The sequence below is a fragment of the Bemisia tabaci genome, chromosome 4, assembly GCF_918797505.1.
Source record: "Bemisia tabaci chromosome 4, PGI_BMITA_v3".
NCBI lineage: Eukaryota > Metazoa > Arthropoda > Insecta > Hemiptera > Aleyrodidae > Bemisia > Bemisia tabaci.
In genome coordinates, this window is record NC_092796.1 from 47,549,541 (window position 1) to 47,564,889 (window position 15,349).

At 35.8% G+C, this 15,349-nt stretch overlaps 3 protein-coding genes across 3 annotated transcripts in view; 2 read left to right on the plus strand and 1 right to left on the minus strand.

The window, feature by feature from the left end:
- Positions 1-412: 412 nt before the first annotated feature.
- Glo1 (Glyoxalase 1) lies at positions 413-7,220 on the minus strand. The gene is made up of 5 exons (XM_019061043.2): positions 6,810-7,220; positions 5,523-5,746; positions 4,971-5,038; positions 1,395-1,484; positions 413-729 (listed from the first exon to the last, which is right to left on the minus strand). The coding sequence occupies exons 1-5, from the start codon at positions 6,879-6,881 to the stop codon at positions 641-643; spliced, it is 543 nt and encodes a 180-aa protein (XP_018916588.1). The 5' UTR covers positions 6,882-7,220; the 3' UTR covers positions 413-640.
- The window catches only part of LOC140224527 (uncharacterized), a 219,926-nt gene continuing 206,877 nt past the window's right edge, over positions 2,301-15,349 (plus strand). The window contains exon 1 of the mRNA XM_072299972.1: positions 2,301-4,538. Coding sequence (XP_072156073.1) covers positions 2,691-3,455 — 765 coding nt within the window. The 5' untranslated portion in view covers positions 2,301-2,690 and the 3' untranslated portion in view covers positions 3,456-4,538. The remainder of the gene's footprint in view (positions 4,539-15,349) is intronic.
- Prp16 (ATP-dependent RNA helicase l(1)G0007) overlaps positions 7,490-15,349 on the plus strand; it is a 28,554-nt gene continuing 20,694 nt past the window's right edge. Inside the window, exons 1-7 of the mRNA XM_019061044.2 lie at positions 7,490-7,891; positions 9,885-10,030; positions 11,372-11,516; positions 12,248-12,519; positions 13,136-13,238; positions 14,048-14,277; positions 15,102-15,316. Of these exons, the coding sequence (XP_018916589.2) occupies positions 9,892-10,030; positions 11,372-11,516; positions 12,248-12,519; positions 13,136-13,238; positions 14,048-14,277; positions 15,102-15,316 (1,104 nt within the window). The 5' untranslated portion in view covers positions 7,490-7,891; positions 9,885-9,891. The remainder of the gene's footprint in view (positions 7,892-9,884; positions 10,031-11,371; positions 11,517-12,247; positions 12,520-13,135; positions 13,239-14,047; positions 14,278-15,101; positions 15,317-15,349) is intronic.

The window sequence follows — 15,349 nt, forward strand, 5'->3', positions numbered from 1 at the left end:
TGCCATACTACAGTACAGTTGCCCTCGCTCTCAAGTTGATTAACCTTGGACTGCAATCTCAAGGACGCAAAGGAATACCAGATGATCCGGTGGAGCTGGCAGAACTTGCTGTCAAAGGTGCAGCGATTTGCAAGCCAAGAAAACCAGGAAAGAGATGACACTTCTGGCAATAATGGAAAAAGGAGCCTTTGTATTAATGTTGCTAAATTTTTGTACCTTCTAATCAAATTTGATGTCTCGAGCATGCCTCAATGTGACCTCTCTCCCCTCATAATGCAGAGGAACAAAAAACTAAGGCCCTTCCGCCCAACTCCCTTTTTCTAAGAATACATTATTCACAGTCCTCTTGTCGGCTACACTATCCAGCAAAGAATTTGAACTGGTGCAGTTTTCAAATTTAACTCTCACAAACTAGGTATGATAAAAAATAGATTTATTTTTTTAATTTTTTTTTTACATAACTTAACATATTTTCAAAAAATGTAAATGATTGTGACCATGTTTAAAAGTTCTAAGTGTATTAATTGACGGATAAAAAAAAATGTCTCACTAGTGAGAGGATGCTCTCACACAATTTTACAACTTAGTATGTAGAAGGTATGTTTCTGGGTGGTTAAAAAAGCTTGAAATGTTGAAGTTTTCAAATTATTTCAGGTAGCCTGTATGGAGTGAAAATTTCAATCCAGTACCCATCCGGATCTTTGATGAATGCAATGCCTTTCATTTTACCTGTAAATATAAAAATCATATTGAAGAGCGGCTTTTTAACAGTTTGTAGTACTGAAATACTATTAAAATATTGATTATTGAGTTATGTTTTATACATGTACTCACTAACTCTTTCTAGTCAGCAGCTTTTTTTTATCTGTTTCACAATTTTCCCTGACAATCTGGCAACATTTTTTTTTCAGATTTATGAATTCAAAATTGATACATTTGAAATACATACTCTGAAAATTTAGAGGTTCAATTTTGCCTCATTTTCTTTAAGGAAAAGAACAGAAGGAAAATTTGACAGTGTCTTAAGTAGTCACTTTGGCTAGTTCTTGTTACGTTGTCCACTTTCTCATTTGAATAATTTTAGTCAAGTCAAGGTCTGCATTATGTGGATGCGATGAAGTGTCACTAAGTGAGTACTCAGAATCAGCTATATGCATCAAGTGAGAATGTCAGATACAATGAACAAAATATCCATCGCCAAGACAAGACTATGTAAAAAAATCTAACTCACAAGTTTTTATGAAGATGCTGGGTATACTTAAGAATGGAAAGATTTCTGATACTGACGATCAGAAAAAGAAAATTTTCGTCGGATGATTTTAAACATTTTTGGTCAAATTCTGAGATAATTTGACTCAATGGTATCAAACGCCTATAAAGAAGGAGTTACTCACCGTCGTTGGGCTTTTTTACAAATTCCACATTTAACTGTTCAAAACGCTCGCATGCTTTGTCTACATCAGGAACTGCCAACCCGATATGACCTGCAAAAAATATTAAAATATCTCATCAAGGAAATCAGTAAACTCAGTCGAACATACTAAGTACATGCTTATTTTTAGATAAAATATGTTGTAACTCTCTAGGTATACCCTTGACGACATGATTCTTCATTGCAAATGCTAAATGGGGCACACACAAGATATTTCTAATAAAAAAAAGAAAATATCGCATCATTATAGTAATTTTTTTTTTTTTAAAAAAAAAAAAAAAAAAAATTAGAAGCAACCGCTGTACCATATTAATCTTGTCTGGAGTAAGAAGTCATCATAAGCTACCATTAGGATGCACAGAAAAGGCTGATGTTGGAAAAGTAACTGCGAAAAGCATTTCAAATTTTGTTTGTAATTTGACAGAAGAAAGAGTAGAATTTCATCATACTATAGTTCTGTTATAGTTAGTTATGTGAAAAATAAATTTTCATCTCTGAGTTTTGAAGTTTCTACTAGGATTGACCTGCATTAGAGTTTTGCAGTTTAAGTATCTACTCATTATTCTGTAAAAATGTTAAAGGCGATTCCCGAGCCCTGAGAGTTCACCTTTATATCCAGTAATACTTTAGCCAGGTTGCCACTTCGTTTGGAATCTCCAGGGCTAGAGCCATGGCACTGTCGTACTAAGGAAGAATGCCGTATGAACATTTGAGAAATGCCAAATTTCCTTCAATAAACTGTTTATTTTGGAGAAAAATTATAAATATTTTTCCTTGAAATTTTCAGGGACTTTAGTTGAATTTGGGAATAAAATTATCTGAAAAATTGGAAGGATAATATTTATAAGTTTACCAGGAAATTCGTGTTTTACAGGGTTCATGCAAGCTTGAAAAGTGCTTGAAAAGTGCTTGATTTTAAAAAAAAAATTCAAGGCCTTGAAAGTGCTTGATTTTTTGGAAAGTGCTTGAAAACGTGCTTGAATTTCTCAGATCCACTTTTCGGAGGTCAAATGAGAAAGCATTCGACTTTTCAGACGTACGCTGGAAAGTATTAAAACGTGTTGAAATTGAAACGAGAACTACTCTGCTGAGTTGCCTGCTCAGTCTTTCGTCGCTGCTGAAAGTGGCTGAAAAAGATAATTTTGATCTAATTACTGGCGCTATTAGATTTTACAAGAATGTCTTGTCAAAAATTTTAGAAAAATCTCCAATATCACATGCCTTAGTTCGAAATTTGTCCTGTTTGGATCCGAGAAGTATGATTCACCTAGATGCAGATTCTTCTCCTGTTAGTCGGTCAGCTGTTTGCAAGAAGAAAATGAGGTCTGTCTTAAATACATTGTGTGATTGTAAAATAGTCGTAGCTGGTAAAGTTGATATTATTCTTGATGAATTTGATTCATTTTATCAAAACGTTGTCTTAAAGAAAGCTGTCACCTTTGCACACTATGAGCCTTATAAAGAGAAGTCAAGAGTTGATGAGTTTTATATTAACTTTATGGACAAGGATGAATACAAAAATTTATGGAAAGTTGTCAAAATAACTCTACTCTTAAGTCATGGACAAGCATCAGTGGAGAGAGGTTTTAGTGTAAATAAAAACCTAGAAGTAGAAAATTTAAAGGAGCAGTCCTACATAGCACAGCGTTATGTACATGAGTTTACCGATGAAATGGAGAGCTTATCCAGTATGGTAATAACCAAAGAGTTAAGACAAAGTGTATCAGGTGCTCGCAGTAGATATGCTACCTATTTAGAGGAAGAAAAGAAAATCAAGGCTCTCACAGCTATTAAAAATGAAAAGTCAGAAAAAACAAAATCTCTACAAGAGAGAAAAAGACGCTTATGTGAAGATGTAAAGACCTTAGAAAAAGGTGCAGACGACCTGGCAGAACAAGCTGAAAAGAAGCAAGATCTCTCATTAATTGTTAAGTCCAATAGTTTCCGCCAAAGTGCCAAAAGAAAAAAAGAAGAGTTAGCAATCGTTGAAGGAGAAATTTCGAAACTCTCCAAACAGTTGTGAAAAAGAACCATAAGTCTCGGTTAAAATCTATAACTTTTTAAACTGCTTGTAAAAACATTTTTCTTCATACCTACATTTATTTAATTTCACATTAACATTTTTTTCTTTTTACTTCTGGTTTTTTTACCTTATTTTTTTTCAATGATGTGGGTCCATTATCTTCTTGAAAGTGTTTTTTTTTCTTCTTTCGTCCGGTTTTTTAGTGTTCATAAAGACTCTTTTTTCAAATGATGTGCCGTTCCATACTCCAGACATACTCCTTACGTGTAGCTTCAAATTAAGAAATCCCACTTTTAAAATTCAAATATTTTTACAATAGTGAAAGACTATCAGAAAACATCTTGCTTCAGCTTTATCAAGAATGAATCTTCAATTTTGAGCTTCTTGTCCAAGTACCCTACTATTCTCATGAATTTAATCCATCGGGTAGCATGCAGATTTTCTATTAACTCTTCCATAAGTTGCACCATCTTCAGCCCATCTTATACCTATCGATATCCATCGGATTTAACCCATCGGATAGCATGCAGATTTTCTATCAACTCTTTCATAAGTTGCACCATCTTCAGCCCATCTTATACCTATCGATATCCATCACTTCTTAATGATTAACGTTGTCTCAATGAATATGAAAGTAAGATATTTATTTATTATTATCATTTATTTTTCTTTTTATTTTTAAACCAACGTTTTGAATAAATTGGAATAAAACATTCAGGTGTAAGTATGGATGGGTAGTTGGTCGAAAACTCATGCGGTGAGCCAGGATTTTACTTTTTTTTGCTTAGAATTTAGAGGTATTTACTTACTGGGTTGTCAGTATTGGTACTGACACTTGGGATGGTCTTTCATTTATACATCCGTGTATTTTTTAATTAGAGGAAAATACTCATTTTAGTTGGTTGTTGATATCTGTCTCGCTATTAGGAGTTTTTATGTCAAAGGTCCTGTGGAAAAATTTCTTGAATCTCGCGCAAAACTGCTTCCAAAAGGCTCTTGAAAGTGCTTGAAAAGTGCTTGAAAATTCAGAAAAATGTGCTTGAAAAGTGCTTGAATTTTTAGCACTGAGGCTGCATGAACCCTGTTTTATCAAAGGAAATTTGGCAACGCCTGAAGGTTCATATGGCGTTTTTCCTTAGCATGGCAGAGCAACCCTGCTAATATATTTGCTCCCTAGTTATGCATGAGGAGTTTGACTAGATGTAGAGGGGGACTCTCAGAATGCAATGGAGGGGTCCCCTTCCATAAGGATCTCAACTTTGAGGGCTTTTGAGAACTTGAGAGCTCATTTCAGAGAAAACTAGTGGCACCAATGTGTTTCTTGCAAAACTTTACACTGGATATGTGCTTGGTTCGCAATAATATCTCTGACGCATGCGAGAGCTCTATTCCTTACAGTTTTTGACTTTTTTGAGGACCTCCGTCAATTACATTCACCCTTTAGAAGATCTAAAATTGACCTAAAATTTTTCATTCTTCCATTTGATGATTGGGTGAGGTTTAACTCAAACTTACCAAAGCCTTTTGGCTCCGAATTGCCATTGTGGTACTGAAAATCTGCCTTCTCTTCATCACCCCAGTTGCTGCAATATTAAAGAAAAATATTAAGCATTGAATACACTTGTCAGGTAAAAAATATCACTAAGAAAGTGGTGATGGCAGCTTGGCTAGATCAGAATCCCTAATTCCTGCTCAAGGAGATGAGACGACAATATAGGTATAAAAATTAAAATGTCCCATTGTAATACACTCAACAGTCATTTCTTGTTGATACATTTTTTGTAAATCACAAACTGAATATTCAAAAGAGCAACTCTGTCAGTAAACTCTTAAGTTTTTTGGGTAGCAGCTAAAATTACATCAATGAATCATCTATGACTCACAATGATAAGCCTTAATAAGGGGGAATCGACCTGTTACTTCTGGTAAATCCACTTTCATCATTTAAGTATTACTAAAACTTCATTGCTTATACTTAGTGCTGGTAATGCATCTTACTTTGATACCAGTGTGTCGGAACTAGAACACCTCCAACATTAAAACATTTTGGAAGCAATATATACTTACTGTGTTAGTTCAATAGTTGCTTTGCGTGAGAAAGTCCACTCAATGTGCTTGGCTGGATCCGTCGGTATGTCTGCTGGGTTTTCATATCCCATAAAATAGAGAGAGAACTTCATGGGTGGGAAATCTAATTTCTGAAGCAATGTCATCCCCAGAACTCCTGTGTAGAATTCTAACGATCTTTTAGGATCCTTAATTCTGTACATTGTTTGCTGCATTATAAAATCCTGCAATGAAAATGAATCGTTTTCAAAAATTCAAAAAGTAACAAAGTCACAGATTTGATTACTACTTGAATATTACGGTTCATCTCCCCTTCCAAGTTAATACATTTGCTATACTTGGTCCAAATCACAAAAAGTTGTACGCAATGAGCCAAGCAAAGCAACCAACTAGATCCACTTTCTAAGATTTGGCAAGCTAGTACCTGTATTGCTTCATTCAAGACCTACATTTACTTAGTGTATGTTTTAGGGAAAGTCATTAGGATGTATCGAACCTCATGCAATGGTACCAGCTGATCATTTTCTTTTCTCCTACAGCAGCCATTCTTGGTAGTGTTGGCTGTAGCTAACTAGGTGGGATCTGATACAGCTATAGGGGTGCCGATTGAAATTAGTCAATCTCCGAGGCCAATCTCTCAAGGGCAGGGTCATCGCTCCTGACACATTCAACATTTGGACTCTTATGGACAATTCCATTTAATTTGACAGCATTTTCAGATGTTCTGATGCAATGGACATTAGGCATTGGTAATTTATCATGGGCAGGTGCATAAACTGAGATCTTCCTGCCACTATTCCGAAGGTTGACGTTTCGTCCAGCATGTAATGAAAGTGGATGGCATTGCCATTCCAAATAAAAGTATTTGGGAAAAGTGCTGAGAAAGCAATTGTGCTTGGAAATAAGTTACTGATTGAAATTTTGTGTTTGTTCCAAAGACACGACATAGGCGGAATGGAGTTAGGTGACAGGTTGATGCTGTCATTCTAGTGCGCACCGCGGTGTCTTTTTGGTGACTTGGTGGGGTGGAATACTAGGCAAGTTTTCAGTCACTAAAGAAATGTCTTGAGGTGGACCGTTGTTGGACCTGAGAGAGAGAGAGGGAAGTGCGCACAAAAAACTGGCATCAACCGATTACGTAACACGTAACTCTGATCCACCTTATTCTTGTCTTGTCATGCAGAAAAACACAAAATTACAATAGTTACTCTGCCTGTAGGTTGAGCTACAGACCATCTAGGTCATTGGTGTCTTCAAGGCGGGGGGAAAAGTAACTGGTATTCTTACTTTGGTGGCAGGGTCTTGAGGAATGCAGTGTTTTTTGGCCTCTTCATGGGACAGACCAGTGGGTTCAGCCATGATTTCCAGTAAGTAAAATGTACCAAAATATGATGATCAAGAGAGAAGAACTTCTTCTTTGCTGTAGGTCAGTGAAGTTAATAACAAACTTGAGATTACGTAGAGTAATGGAAATTACAATGACCGTTACTAGGGAAAACTTCGTTCGGGAAAAAAGGTGCGTGGTAGAAAACACGTAAGAGGAGTACTACAGAACCATGCAACCGTAGCAGCACTAGAGCACCAGGGGCAGATCTCGGATGAACGGAAAACTATCGAGATACAACAGGTTTAATTAACAAAAATGTACGATTCGAGATGCATTATTCACGTTTCACATCATGAATCCTTATCAATGTTTTTTTCCTCGCTGTTATCACCAGAAAGCCGCTCGGAATTGACATTGTTGCCGAGACTACAGAATTTTAAGAGATCGCTGATTAGTTGAAATTCGAGTTCTTTTCGAAAAAACTGGAACATTTCAGCCATAAACCATTTCTAATAATACATTATATTCGCACTCGAGCTACGTAATCAGAAATAACTTTATTTTTACATTTCTTGTCTAATTAATCACTAACTCCGCACGATATTACAACATCTAACAGTAACTGTAAACATAACCTCCTCTCTCCTCCAAACAATAACACAACACCCGCGTTTGCGTTGAAAAACGCTCTCTCCTAGAAACTATCCGGTAAAGTGAGCTTAAAATATTTTAGTGCACTCTCTTGTGGTCTTCTTAATTCTTACTCCCAATGGTACTTCATCAGGTATCTCTCTTTTAGCGAAAATTCTCGTTCGTGTGTAGCATGCGCTTGATTAGGAGACAAAGTCTGTGCGTATTTCGCTCCTTTTTCTTCTGTCATTTTTCAGCGTTATATTAAGGAAATATTTTATGGATTTTTGCTGATGTCTCCAATGACATAGGATCTTTTCAGTTTGTTTTAAAATCGACTCACCATACTATATCGTCCTACACTGTCATCCATGACGCGCGCCAACTTCACTATTCTCTCTTGAATCTGAAGGTATGTAAAAGCATCTTGTAATCTTCTTCTCCAATCCTTTTATGTTGTGCAATCAGCCATCTAAAATCAAATGGAAAATTGCTCAAATTTTCGAAGGACAGAGAAGGAGGGAGCCATTTCACTGGACAATATCTATCCTAAAGTTTGGCAATTTCAAGGATTCAAAACGTCATTAGAGCGGACGCATCGTATGTTGAGACAAATGTCAATCTCTGACTACCTCTGAATCAGCCTCACTCAACAGGTTAATACATGCAGTCAGATGGCACCACTGATGAGTGATGACCTAGACAATACTTGACTTTTGTCTCAACATACGATGCGTCCGCTCTGTCCTATTGTTTAATCGTTGCCTATGAGAATGAAGAGGCTGTTACTCTCAGTTTGGTGACATCAAACTGGCGAATATTTACTGATAACAACAATCATTTCCGGGTCATCGGAGCATTGATTAGCTAGGCAGTCACTGCATAGACCAATCAGAGTGGCCCTCGATCGGCGAAAGTTGCGTGAGCGTAGCGTTTGAATCTCAGTGAAGTAATGATTTTCGGTACCTGGCTTCCATTTTCCACATTATCAGATAGCATCATTTATGGACTAGTTAGTTTTCTAAAAGTGAAATTTCATCCTCGGGAAAATAACTCGAAAACTCCTCAACTCGAGAGTTCTTATCAATTTTTGCATCCGATAAACCCCTGAAAAGATAATGGTACGTAAGAAGAACGCATCGTACATCCTCCCATAAGAGCACATGTTATACCGCGGCTGAGTTTCATCCAATAGCGAGATGTCACAGAAAAGTAGTCACTAGGTCAGTCATTCAGGTAGGTCATTTAGGTCAGTCTAGGTAGTCATTCTTGTAGGTGTTAGCGGACAAACCCGATTTTAGGACAAACTAGAATTTCCTAGGACAAACTCGTTTGCCGGAAGAAATCTCATTCGGCCTAAGCACCTAGGATAAAGTAGTTTGGCCTAGGCCGGAACTAGTTTGTCCTGAGTAATTTAGTATAAACTAGTTTGTCCTAGGCCAGAGTAGTTTGTCCTAGGTGCTTTAGGAAAAACCTCAAGTTAAAATTTTATTTTTTTCAACATGGTTAGACGGGGTAAAGTAAGGAAATGATAGGAAGATTATTTTAAATTCTTCAATGTAAATTAATTGCTTTAATTTTTAGTTTACCCGTATTGTTTTGTACATTTTATTCTTCGTCAATAGTAGCAGCATCTTTCCCAGCACCTGAACCGGAACTAGTTTTGCCTACGTGTTTTAGGAAAAACTAGTTCGGCCTAGGCCCAAACTAGTTTCGCCTACGTGCTGTAGGATAAAGTAGTTTGGCCCAGGAAATTCTAGTAGGGCCTGCGGTAACTAGGCCAAACTAGTTTGTCCTGAAATCGGGTTTGTCCGCTAACATAGGCAACAGTTTAATTTTAAACATCTAAAACTTTGATAAGTTTAATGATGATAACAATTGATGAAGTTTGATCTGCCGCCAGATTATATGACATTAATTTTAATGATTAGTTCCATGTGTACCAATTAGTCTTTAACCAAACCATCTTTATGGCATCAAATTACTGCACGCTGCAGTTATTTCGTAGCTTTGATCTCCAATTGGATCGTGGAAACCCACTGCTCAGTAACTTTGCTAGTCTGATAGCTTCAGTTTCATCGTGCGATTCAGGCTATGGACCTCGAAAGATCGTTGAGCATTGTGTAAAAGTATAGGGCACAATGTGTAAACGCAAGTCAATAGTTGCCATGAACTGAGGTGAACAAAACTAATCGCTTGGCATCAGGAAATTCTGTTTCCAAATGACCCCAGACAGTTTACTTCAACAACACGCACAAGTTATAACTTTTATCTGAACATCCATATCATAGGTAAGTGAGTTGTAGTTGTTCATGGGTGTTAGGGTAAGTAATTTAAAGTTAATTTCTAGCTCACTATTTATTATTTAATGAGCATTAATTTTTTCTTTTCTTTATTTATTTCAGTTTAAGTATGGCGGAAGACATTTATCGCCTTGAAGGAAACAATGAAGAAAAAGGTGGACTCATTATCAAGAAGAAACCAGATCCAAATGCCACATTTAAGTTCAAAGTACCACAAACATCTCTGTTAGGTCTTGACAGACTTGCAGGTAAATTACCTTTTTGGGCCCATTCAAAAATTTCCGAAGAGCTATTAGGCGCTCAGGTGGTTTTAAGAAGGAACAGGCTTACTTGTCATCTACCGAGGTAGTCCAAAAGTTCTCATAGACAGTGTCAATCAGACTAGGGAACCAATATTGTTTTTACTTGGAAAAATTTAGGATTAGATACATTTTAGATGGAGGTTAAGTTTTGAATCTTGATGGATTTTTGTCAGTTAAAACGTTTATTTTGAAAATGCTCAATGCAGACTTTTTCTTTTCAAAATGGAGTCTTGAATTATTATCAGATTCATCTACATCTAAGGTCTGCTTAATTTTCTGTTAAAAACTGAAAAAAAAGAAAGAAAAAAAAACCTTAATTGTAATGCTCAAGTTCTCCCAATATTCAACAAGAATAGATTTACAACAATAGGCATGCAGGATTGCTAGCTGTGCCAGGAAAAGTAAGAATTATTACGGAAGCCACAGCCTTTTTTTTCTCTATCTAACAAGCAAATTTGGAAAATTGATCTTGCAAACATATCACCACCTCATCAGAGAGTTCTACAAATTCAATCAAAATTTTGCAATTGCTACCATGCGATTTACTCATGAGGATTTCCTGACTACTTACTTAAATAGATAAAAAAAATATTGATTTTCTACTTATTTGATTCTACTTATATTATTTCTACTTTTTCTCTTTATTTGATTTTCTAAAAGTCTTCTAACTTTTTAATGTTTTGAAGAATTTGAAAGTGTTGAAATATTTGTTGATTTTCAATTATTGTTACTTTTCACCTTTTTGCGAACCCTCCTGAAAATTGAATGGATATTTTTCTTACAGGCCGAAGCATCGAATTCCGAGTTTCAAGAAAAACCGAGAAAACCGTGCCATTTGACAAAAAAGTATGTCTGAAGAATACCTATTGAAATTGAACTCAAAAGCTTGAACTTAGGCAGAATGGGAAATTTTTCCCCGTTTTTCCCACACTTGGATTCTGGCATTTTGGTCCTTAAGAAAGATATCGGTTCAATTAGTTTCTAGGGCAGCTAATCCTCAGCTCCCAAATAAGTTAGGAGGGAAAATTTTTCTGCTCCTACTGGTGTAACTAACTTCAAGTAGAAACTTTTAGCATCTTAGTTCAGCATCTTAGCATCATAGCTCTTTTTTCTTCTTTTGAACTAACATGAAGTCAGATATTTTTCTTTAGATAATCTTTTTTCCCCTAGACTCAATTTCTGATGACACTGATTTTTAGTTTCACCGGGTATCTAAAGAAGAGCAGAAACAATTATTATGAAGAAAAATGATTGCTTGATGTCTAATGTTGTCTACTTTGTTTCCAGATGTAAAACGCAAAGAAAGAGAAAGTCTAATCAAAGATGCAGAAAAAAAGTCCAAATTAAAATCTTATGCTGACTCGGATGATGAAGGGCAAGATATTGAAGCAAGTCCATCTCCTCATAGCATTCCAAAAAAGGATGAAAAAAGGTCAGTAAACTGGCATTTCAAAAGATCAGTCTCCTATCACCTTCATAGTTGCCCATTTGTGAGTTGGAAATTATTTGCACTTGGTGCAACTAAACTTCTAGACACCAAGGTCACCAAGACACCAAATTCTGTGTTCCACACGAATCTTCCATAAAATTATAAATTTAATTTTAAATCAAATTAAAACTCGATAGCTAATTTTAGGAAGGACTGATTTTTTCTTTATTGTTTATATTTTCTTTTGGCAAGTAGAGCAAACCCATTTTATGTGATCCGATTTAATTTATTTTATTGTGTGACATATTTGTAAATATTTAATACAGCATTTGATTTCAAATTTGTGTTTATCCATCAAGTTTTTTGAATGTCAAATTAAGTTCATTGTAATGACCTCCTCTTTTTTTGAACTCCTCATTATCCCAGCGCCACATTAGCTGAGATAATCCAAGGTATTGGTGTTAATTAAAACTAAGGATTTATGAAGGAGATGAATGAAATTTTTGTAAAAATTGAGTTATTAGTGGTCGTAAACAGAACTTGTACTACCTATTGTAAATTTCACAAAAAAAGTCAACTTGAAAAAGTCAATCTTCAGCATCTGCCCAAAGTTTCTGTGTGTAAATTTCTAGAAAAATATCAGACTGAAGTATGACAATGCAGTTTCAATTTAATAACATGGTTCCAGATGAAAAGCTGATCTTTATTTAGTAAAAGTTTTTTATTTATTTTAGGCACTATCGGCCTGCATTAGATGAAACACCAACACACACAGGTGGTATCTCACAGGAGGCCAAGGAACGCCTGGAAAACCGACTGAGGAAAGAGCGTGAGAGAGGAATCTACGTATCAACATCTGAAAAGAGGAAACGTGAGCGAGAGGCAGAGGACAGAGAGGAAAGGCGAAGTTTGAGAGGTCGTGATGATAGACATAGAAGCAGAGATAGAGATCACAGTCGCAGCCATCGGGACAGGAAGGAGTTCAAACAGGAGCGAAGGAGCAGAGGTAAGCTTCTTCTAAAACCTTATATTAATAATGTGCGGCACACTCTTTTCATCATTTTGATAATTATAGGCGACAAATTACTTAGTATCTCTTTTGAAAAATTTCTATCACCAGTATTTTACTTTTTTAAAAGGAAACCAAAAAAAATATCTCCTAAAATTTTTTGAGAATGTTTTTGAATGAGTGAAAAAAATTCTCAGGAAATTTTAAGTAAAACCAGGGGTGCAGAATCTTCCAAGCTTTCACATTTTCCCGCGCCCGCTGGCCAGCTTTCCACATTTTTCTTATCAGTTTTCCACAAATTTACCCACCAATACGAAAAAAAGATGACGTTTTTCATGCGCCTGGGCAGGCATATGATAGGACATTTTCTGCACGTCGGAGTTTAACTGTCGGTTATTTTCTGATGGCCAAATCTCAAGATAGCTGCTTCGCCACCATCTACACTCTATCAATGCTTTTGACTGTAAAAATACAGCTTTCATGTAACAAGCTTCAAACCAAGTTTTTTGCTCTTAAGCATAGCTTAAAATTCCCAGACTGTTAATGACACTGTATAAGAGTTCTTTAGCAATCTCTCCTGCAATTATGCCTCACGATTGGTGTTTGATTTCAGATCGCGATGAATACAGGAGACATGACGACACATCGGAGAGAAGATTCCGAGTCAAAGATGAGTACCCAACGCCGCGCTATCGTGTAAAAGACTCACCATCAAAGTAAGCAGTCATGAATACGAATTCACTCTAATTAATATTTTTGTTAATCCTTTTTTTTTTTTTTTTTGTTCCAACTCGGTTATTATTTTTACAAATCGGTATTTTAGTTCTTATAAACCTTAAAACTCAATGCTCAATCCTGGTCAAGTTTGTTAGTATTTTGAAATATTAAAAACTAAAAGCTAAATGTTTCAAATTGAGATTATGAAACAATGTAATGCCTCATTTGGAGAACTTATGTTGTCTGTGAAGGTGAAATTACCACTTAGCTGGAGCTGACCCTTTTTGTGTTTCTGTAGAACTGTATTTCCCAAATAAAGATATGGTACTCTCCTCAGATACAGATAAAGATACAGCTCTTTCTCTTTAATAGCCCATCTGTAATGGAAAACTCTCCGTAACTGAATTTCAATCATTTTACTGTATAAATTCTCTGGTCTCTTTTTACATTAAATACATGCACTTTCTTGTCTGCTTAACGGATCTTACTATATGTAGTAGATGAATTACATAGTTCCTTAATGTCTGCTCTGCTCTAAAGAAAAAGTACTGTATCTTTTCAAAAATATTTAAGTCAGGTCATAACATTTTTTCTCAGACAAGTATCTCTGTCTCATCTTCATCTGAAAGTAGTGAAATTGTTATCTGTAAGATGAAAGGAGAAATTTACATCTGCAAAAATTTGAACTGTCAAAACTGTCTTTTTCATTGATAAAAAAGTTATCAAAAACTTGAAGCGTCAGTGTAACAGTTTCAATAAGGAGGGTTGTCAGCGTTTTAAAAGTTTTTTTTTTCTTTCTTTTTTTCAGAACGAATTGGGATGATGACAGTGGAACACCTTTAAGAAAATCAAGTTGGGACTATCCCACGCCCAAGAACTTTGCCCTTAAAGATGGTTCACAGTCTGATTGGTCCTATAAACGCGAAGAAAGATCTCACAGGATGTATGACGACACTCCGCGTCCCACGCCAGCACACAAATATAATGTTTGGGCCAAAGAAAGACGAAGAACTGGTGCTACACCACTTCCAGGAAAAGGTTTTTAATTTCCTATTCAATCATACATCCGCCCCCTTTCCTAGAGATATAATTGTGTACTATTTTTTGCAGGTTTCAAAATTGTGTGAATCTGAGTTTCTATTGGCTTTTTTGTGGCTTCGTAATGAAAAAAATCCCCATTTAATCCTTGTTTCTAGATCAATGATAATTGGAAAACTTTTCACAAACACTGTCTTGAATTTACCAAATTTCAGGGAAAAAGACATGAAAAAATTCAAAATTCTGAAATGATTGACACCTCAGTTCTGCCGTGCAACGCAAAAATGCCGTAAACACCATTTTACATTTTTTGGAAACAATGTATCATAGCAGAAAAACTTGTTTACCTTGAGACAATTTTATTACAGAATTTTTTCGCAAAAATTATCAAGAACTTAACCTGAAAATTTGAGTTGCATGGGTAAAACAGTTTTTATTTCGTGTTAAGATCCAAAAAACAAGGGAAAATCTTGATGGATTTACGGCGTTCTTGCTTAGGACGGCAGAGTTTGTTATCTCTCAGAGAAAAAAATGCATCTCAATTACGCTGTTTCTGTATTTTTAAGGAAACATTATTTTTTCATGAAAGGAGTGTTGCACAAATTTGTCTGAAAAATTTAGAATTGTTTCCCAAATATGTAAGGAAACTTTAATGGAAATTTCAAACAAAGTCATGACACGATTTACCTGTAAAAAAATTTAATATTGGTTAGAAATACTGAAGCAGTGCAATCTAGATACACTCTTGGGTCCAGGAGTCAACAAATTTCATTGGTATTTTTGGTTTTTTCACTTGAAAACAATGCTCTCATTGTTTGTTTCAGAGGGAGATGTGGAATGGGGAAGTCCTGAAGACCGCGAAGCTTGGGAAGAGGAGCAGAAACGTCTTGATCGGGAGTGGTATGGTATGGATGATGGTGTTGCCGAAGAGAACAATCCGTTTTCAAATCTTAGTGAAGAATATGTCAAGAAAAAAGAACTTCAACTTGAACAAAGGAAAAAGAAACGCATGTCTGCCCAACAACGGCAAATTAGCAAAGTTTGTAGTCCATGATGTGTATTTTTTTTTTTT

Coding starts and splice junctions, on each gene's coding strand:
- Glo1 (XM_019061043.2), bottom strand. CDS start 6,881: ATGGCTGAACCCACTGGTCTGTCCCATGAAGAGGCCAAAAAACACTGC. Junction 5,747..6,809: donor CTCAAGACCCTGCCACCAAA/GTAAGAATACCA, acceptor TTTTCATTGCAG/GATTTTATAATGCAGCAAAC. Junction 5,039..5,522: donor GCAACTATTGAACTAACACA/GTAAGTATATAT, acceptor TTAATATTGCAG/CAACTGGGGTGATGAAGAGA.